This window comes from Acinonyx jubatus, chromosome C1, assembly GCF_027475565.1.
Source record: "Acinonyx jubatus isolate Ajub_Pintada_27869175 chromosome C1, VMU_Ajub_asm_v1.0, whole genome shotgun sequence".
Classification (NCBI taxonomy): Eukaryota; Metazoa; Chordata; class Mammalia; order Carnivora; family Felidae; genus Acinonyx; species Acinonyx jubatus.
In genome coordinates this window covers 99572285-99580336 of record NC_069381.1, presented here as the reverse complement: position 1 = coordinate 99580336, position 8052 = coordinate 99572285, and the positions used below count along the sequence as shown (strand labels likewise).

Genomic DNA, 8052 nt, shown 5'->3' with positions numbered 1-8052 from the left:
GGTTTGGGGCAGGGGCACCGCCTACGTTCAGGGAATGGGGCGTGGCTTCGGTTACTATGGCAGCGGGGACGCTTAGTGCGGGCCTGAGCCCAGTTTAGACGCCAATGCCCCTCCCGTCCTTTGCATGGCACCCAAGAAAGAGAAAGGCGGGACTCCAAGCACCAGTTCTAAGATATGGGAACCCTCGCTCATCGCTGCACACTTCAATCAGGTGAGCCCAGAGCCCTGAAAGTCCTCTCTGACCCCGGGAATGCCAAAGCCCCGCCAGACCCTCCAGGAAAGGCAGCCAGGCTCGCCCTCTTTTCCAGACGCCACCGCCGCCCTTTCTGAAAACTGTTCTTGATTCCGCTGTCCTACGCTTTGGGAGTTCCGCCCACTAAACGCCCCACGCTCCCATCCGCGCAGAGTGGGCGTTAAAGGAAGAAGGAAGGGGGCGCCGGTCAATCAGTGCGATTTCAAAGGGTGGAGAAACCGGAGTGAGGGGGAAGGGAGGTGGTGTAGCTCTGACTCCTCAAGATCCTTTTCAGTGAAGTCGCCTAGATGGCACTCCACAATTACACTGGAGTTGTCTTTATGAACTGTTTGCTTCCTGCGGACATGTGAAGGAATCATCCTGTTAAATCATCCGTAGCCTGGCCTGTGGTAAGTAAGGCTTACTAAATGCTGTAGGAAGAGAGACATGGAGTAGTTAAGATACCAACGTATTTAATACAAGTGAGCCTTCTGCAGAGAGGAAAAGACGAGATTCTTCTGCAATGCCCTGATACCACAACACCAAAGTTTTGATATATTTTGAAGGTACTGTAAGAGATCAGAGTACTGAGGGGTTGGCTGGTGGACTCATCCGTAGCCTAGCAAAAAGGTATCAGGCAATCTATAACGCCCCTGCCACATGACTTCAAATTGCACCACGTCCCAACCAGACTAGCTCCCCACCCCACTCATACCCACCAACACTTAGTTGGTTGGGGGGCCCAATAACTCTTGTCACCTGCTCCTGGAAATCCACTGCTACACTTAGTTGCTTCTAAATCCAAGATGACATTTGGATGGAGAAAGGTTGATTCTGGGAATTCTGGCCTGCCATTAATTCCAAAGTACTTTAAAAACTGGAAAAACATTTTTTTTTCATTTTCCATGTGTACATACAGTGCACTAGAGAATCAGTACTTAAAGGAAAAATATACCTAAAGTCTTATGATACCCTCATGAGAAATTCGTACTTCTGTGTCCTTATTTTCTACTGTAATTGTTTTTTTTTTTCTAAGAATGGTATTCTGTCTGATAAGGAATTCTACCTGATGAAGAATTTCATGAAAGTGGTTAAGACACTGCTGATGCTGACATGACATCATGGAATTTGGGGTTATTTCTATAACTTTTAAGAATGAAGGATGTCAGCTCAGTAGTTCTCAGTTACATTCTCAAATTCTCAAAGATGTTTTTCAAAATACTCTGTTAAAAGCCCCCTCTCTTTTGCTTTTATAAGTCAGCACTGGCCAAAATAACTTTTTCTCCATTTTCTTTGAGATTGTGTAGGCCAAGTTTGGGCTTGGAGTGAACCTTTCTGCTTGAATTATAAAGTGCTGAACAACAGAATTTGATGGGGGTGCTGACACTGCATTAGCTTTAGTGTTGCAAATATGAAGCTATAATTTTCCTAGTTGAATGGAAAACCTAAAGACACTATTTTTCCTTATGGCTCGAAAACCTGAAATAATACTCAGCTTTCTCAGTTCTGCTCAAACAGTATAATTTCAATAAATCTTATTTATTAAGAGAAAGATTTTGAACCCAAAGTAATATGTAGTTTTAAGGACAAAGGCTGAACTTCTTCAGTTTGTTGGAATACACACGTTTTGACAGCAGGGGAAGACAACTCCCCCCTACCTCTCCTAATTTTTATTTTCTCAGTTTGAGTTCATGTCTGCTCCGAGAGGAGAATTCCCAGATTACTTAACCCAGCAGTCCAATGTTCAGAGGCATGACTTAACCACCAATGTAATAGATTCTGGAGTGGGGTTAAAGAGGACTTCTAGAGGTGTGAATTCCTGATTCATAGGGTTTAGCAAAGTGCTTTGCACATAGTAGGTGCTCAAAAAATGTTTTGCTTTGGCACCCAAAATTTCTCTCTGTACAGTTGCTACTCAAGGAAATATTGTGTGCCAGTATGTATAGTTGAGTGTGTGTGTGTGTATGTGTGTATATGTGTGTGGGGGGGGGGGGGAGGTGAGAAAGGAAAAGTCTCAGCATTCCATAAGCTAGTTTTTTAGAATTAACGGATTCAAGAGTCACATCAGTAATGATTTTGAACTCGTGTACCTGTGGAGCTGTACTAGACTTTAATGAGAATCAGTAAGTCCACAATCTGGTTTCAGTGAAGTTACCTTGTGTCAGTATTTTGGGCTGTCCTTTCAGGCTGGAATAATTGCTAATTTTTCCGTAGGTTTTAGGTGGTCCTAAAACACAAAATGATAGCAAATGATACAAGGTAGTCTGTTACTAAGCTCTAAACGAATAGATAGAGACTAGACTAAGCATTAAATGACTAACTAGAGGTTAGGAAGATGAATGTGGGCTGGGATTGTCAGGAAATGTTTTACAAAATTACTTGCCTTTAGCTAGGCCCTAAAGAATGGGTAGAATTTGAGCTGGTAGAATGAAGGAGGATGGTTATTTTACGTAAGGAGACCAATATAGGCCTTAAATAAATCTGGGACATTTAAATTGAAAGAGAAATGTGGATTAGACTGCTTCTGGGGTACATTGCTCCTAAAATAATCCTGCCAATCAAAAAAGTCATTTACTAACTTTGCTATCCAGGCATTGAAACATTTATCTTATTAATATATGTGAAATATCACACCTCAAATTCGATAAAAATATTTAGGCACATTGGCAATAAGATAATAAAAATATCTTTGTGTGGGCTTGTATGTGACATAGACATTATATTTATGATATCCAGCAGCGTTAGGGAGTTAAAGATGCTTTAAAAAAAAAAAAAAAGTTAAGGAGGGAGCCAAACCATAAGAGACTCTTAAAAACTGAGAATAAACTGAGGGCTGATGGGGGGTGGGAGGAAGGGAAGGGTGGGCGATGGGTATTGAGGAGGGCACTTGTTGGGATGAGCACTGGGTGTTGTATGGAAACCAATTTGACAATAAATTGCATATTAAAAAAAAAAAAACAAGATAAATTAAAATCTTAATGCAACTGTCAAGGCCGCCTCTACTGGCCACAATGAGAGGAAAAGGTGCTAACCTAAACACTTGGTGACTGAAGGCACTATTTGGAGAACTTCTGGTCTAAGATATTTTTATCTGTACTGTTTTATCATGGTAAAATATAATAACGAAATTTGCCATTTCCACCATTTTTAAATGTACCGTTGGTGGCATTAAGTACATTCTTGTTTAACCATCACCACCATCCCTCTCCAGAATTCTTTCATGTTCCCTGACTGAAACTATACCCATTAAAGAATTCCCTATACCTCCCTCCCCCCAGCTCCCGGCAACCACCATTGTAGTTTTTGTATCTGTGAATTTAACTAAATATTTCATTGTAAATGTAATCATCTAGTACTTGTCTTGCAGTGACCGGCTTATTTCACTTAGCATAATGTCCTCAAGGTTCATTCATGTTGTAGCATGTATTAAAATTGCCTTGTTTTTAAGGCTGAATAATATTCCATCAGATGTACAGGGTACGTTTTATTTATCCATTCATCCATCAATGGGCACTTCTAATTCTTAGTTATTGTGAATAATGCTGTTATTAATAGGAGTGGACCCATTTTACAAAAAGAATACGAGTGTCCAAAAATCTGCTTGAGTCCCTACTTTCAATTTTCTTAGTATATAACTAGAAGTGAGAATTGCTGGATACTATGGTAATTGTATGTTTAATTTTTTGATGAACCACCATAACATTTTCCACAGTGGCTATACCATTTTATATTCCCACCAACAATGCAAACGTGTTCCAATTTCTCCACATCCTTACCAGTACTTTTAAAATTCTGGGGAGAGATAGGTAGATAGATGATAGATAGATAGATAGATAGATAGATAGATAGATAGATAGATTGATTCAGCCATCCTAATGAATGTGAAGTGGTATTTTAGTGTAGTTTTAATTTGCATTTCCCTAATGATTAATGATATCAAGCATCTTTTTATGTACTTCTTGGCCATTTGTATATCTTCTTTTGCCCACATTTTTAATGGAGTTGTTGGGGTTTTATTACTGTTGAATTGTAGGACTAATTTACATATTCTGGCTACTAACGCTTTATGAGGTATGTGATTTGCAAATCCTTTCTTTTATTTCCATGGGTTTCCTCTGCATTCTGTTGGCAGTGTCCTTTGATGCACAAAGAGTTTAGTTTTGATGATGTTCAATTTATCTAGTTTTTCTTCTCTTTCTTGCCTATGCAAGAAATCACTACCAAACCCAGTGTCATGATGCTTTTCCCCTATGTTTTCCTCTAAGATTTTTATGGTTTTAGTATTGAATTTAGATGCATGGTCTATTTTGAGTTAATTTTTGTGTATGGTGTGAGATTATGGTCCAACATTATATATATACACACATGTATATATATGTATATACCCATACATATGTATACATATTTATGTATATATATCTACATATACATATGTGTGTACGTATTATGCATGTGTATATATGTGTGTGTGTGTGTATATGTGTATATATATATATATATATATATATATATATATACACATATATATCCGCATGTGGATATCCACATGTGCATGTGGATATCTAGTTTTCCCAGCACCAATTGTTGAAAAGGCTGTCCTTTCTCATGGAGAAAGGGTGGGGCAAGGGAGAGTACAAGAGCCAAAAAATTTCCTACCTTATTGAATGTGGCTTTTTCTTGATTGGGCATTGCTTGGTGCTTTAGATCTTTGACTGGTTTCAGTGCTCCTATAAAGTAATTTCAGCCAGTTTCAAGTTGTTTTTCTAATGTTTCCAGGGGACGCAGAGGCATGTAACTGCCTAGTCTGCCATTTTTTTGATGTCACTGTGGTCTAAGAGAACTTGTAATCAATTATGATCTTCCCATTTCTTCCAAGCCTATTATAGGACAGGTGATGCTGAGAAAGTGGAGATTAGTAGAAGCTTTGTTCATGACAACTTAGGAAAATTTTTCACAATTGTCCAAACAATATAGCCATTCCCTCTAGGAGCTTACAGATTGCACAAGACCTGCCTCTGGGTAATGTCATGTAGCTTCAGAATGAGTGGGCTTCATGTTTCAATTGGCCTTTTGTGTTATGGTCCAAGCTTTGGTGCCACTATGGGAAAAAAGAATCTCGCAATGTTTTCTATGTTAAGTGACAACATGATAACACTACAGGAAATATTCAGAAGTCAGATACAAATCCTTTTTTTTTTTTCTTTAAGATGTTATGAACATGTGTCTCAAACGTGTTCTTCACAGTTCCAGGTTCCGCAAAAGTTGTTCGGGTTGATTTAGGTATCTCACAGGTAGAATTCTGGAGATTTTGCTAATTTTAATTGTTAACCCCTTTCATATTTTCAGATTATCTGAGGATGTTTATTTCTTTTCATTTGTTCCTGGTTTAAGGTCTCAAATTTTTTAAGTTTGTTTTTATTTATTTTTGACAGAGCAAGAGAGAAAGAGAGGGAGAGAGAGAGAGAGAGAGAGAGAGTGTGTGTGTGTGTGTGTGTGTGTGTGTGTGTGTGTGCACGCGTGCCAGAGAGGAACACAGAGAGGGAGAGAGATAGAATCCCAAGCAGGTTCCATACTATCAGTGCAGAGCCTGATGCAGGGCTCAGTCTCATGAACCATGAGATCATGACCTGAGCTGAGATCAAGAGTTGGACTCTGGGGGCACCTGTGTGGCTCAGTTCGTTAAGCGTCTGACTTTGGCTTAGGTCATGATCTCATGGTTCTTGAGTTTGAGCTCCATGTTGGGCTCTGTACTGACAGCTCAGAGCCTGGAACCTGCTTCAGATTCTGTGTCTCCTTCTCTCTCTGTCTGCCCCCCCCCCAACTCATGCTCTGTTTCTGTCTTAAATAAACATAAAATGTTTTTTTATTTGTTTAAGAGTTGGATGCTGAATCAACTGAGGCACCCAGGTGCCCCTAAGGTTTCATTTTTATGTGTAGTAAAAAGGCAGCTTCAACTCAAGAGACCATCTTTTGGCATAGAAACTTTCCATTTGCTTACTGTGACCCACCACAAAAGAAAAAAAAAAGAAAAAAGTTTATGGCAATTCATATACCCCTTAACCCAGTCAGCTTTGCTATTGTAATTCACTGATTTCATTTTGTAATTATGATTTTAGTTCCCTAATTAATGTCCAACTTAAGGGACTCAATACTACTTGTCATTTGCCTTACATTTATCATTAAGATTTTACTTCTTGATTAATACTTCAATTCTTATTTAATATGATTACTTACATACTTAAAAATATTTGGGGGGGGGGGTGCCTGGGTGGCTCAGTCAGTTCAGTGCCCAACTCTTGATTTCCACTGAGGTCATGATCTCATGGTTTGTGAATTCGAGCCCACGCTGATAGTGCAGAGCTTGCTTAAGATTCTCTCTCTCTCTCTCTCTCTGTCTCTCTCTCTCCGTGTGTGTGTGTGTGTGTCTCCCTGCCCCTCCTCTACTTGCTCGCTCACTCTCTCAAAATCAATAAATAAACTTAAAAAATATATTTGGGAACATCTACCATAATATGTTGAGGTCCTTACTGAGACTCAGGAGGTCTTGCTTCCAACTTCTGTATTTTCATTTTCAATGTATGTTTTTACACATTGAAATGTATGATGCAGGGCACCTGGGTGGCTCAGTCAGTTGAGCCTCCAACTTCAGGTCAGGTCATGATCTCAAGGTTCATGAGTTTGAGCCCTGCATCGGGTTCACTGCTGTTAGCATGGAGCCTGTTTTGGATCTTTGGTCCCTCTTTCTCTCTGTGTCTCCCCCACTCATGCTCTGTCTCTCAAAAATAAATAAACATTAAAAAAAGAAGAAATTCATGATACCTTTCAGGTAAGTAATAATATTGGCATCAAAGACGCAAGCTGAGGACATACATGGTAGTGCCATCCTTTCCTGTGTTCACCCAGAGGTGGAGATTCCTTGGGTATCTGGGCTAACCCGCCCCTTTCATACCACTGAGGATCTAAGCATGGCAAGGTTGAGACATTCAGTGATTTATCTTCCCTCGCTTTGGCTCTAGGCTTTATCGTATAACTTAGTATTTACAGAATGCCTTGAATTATGTGCTATCAATTCATGTTTTGTAGAACACAAGTATAATATGAGCTGCTTCGTAGCAAAATCGTATCTTTATACTTCTTGTACCTACCCCATAATGACTTGCATGGTTCTAAGCACAGGGTACCACACTCAAGCTATATTAATGGAATTAATTCACTGATCTACTTTGAAATATGAAGAAATATATATTGTGGAAATCAGGACAATTAGTAGACCAAAGAGATGTATTCTAAGAGAAGAGGAAGGGACAGAAAACATTCATTCACATAAAAGAGCATCCCAGCAGGTACATAGCATGATTATGACAGTGTCCAGAAAATAACTACGCAATGATACCATTTCAAAACTTCTCAGATATTTCAGCTGCCAGCCAGCTGAAAGTTCTTCAGAATATTTAGTTAGTAGTGTCTCCTTATTATACTTCAGTTGCAGAAGATTTTTTTTCTCTTATTAACTGTAGCTTAGTGACAATAGCTGAGTTGTGCACATTTGAAAAATAATAATAGAGTTCCTTAGAGTCTTGGACAAAGTTTATAGTTCTTGTAAAGGTTTAATAATGTGGATAAGGGTTCAAGATAGGTATTGCTGAAATGTTAATATCCCAGACCTCTTAAACAAACAAAGTTGTAAAACACATAGATGTTAGGATTATAATAAACTGAGTTTAAGTCAGTTTTGGGGGGAAATGTTCAACTGAAATGAAGCGCTTGAACCATTACGAATGCACTTTATCAAAAAGGGAAATACATTTTATTAGGCAGAA

At 39.1% G+C, this 8052-nt stretch overlaps 1 protein-coding gene across 1 annotated transcript in view; it reads left to right on the top strand.

Moving 5' to 3' along the window:
• Nucleotides 1–43: 43 nt before the first annotated feature.
• Nucleotides 44–8052, top strand: part of SPAG17 (sperm associated antigen 17) — a 231586-nt gene continuing 223577 nt past the window's right edge. The window contains exon 1 of the mRNA XM_015076178.3: nucleotides 44–211. Coding sequence (XP_014931664.2) covers nucleotides 125–211 — 87 coding nt within the window. The 5' untranslated portion in view covers nucleotides 44–124. The remainder of the gene's footprint in view (nucleotides 212–8052) is intronic.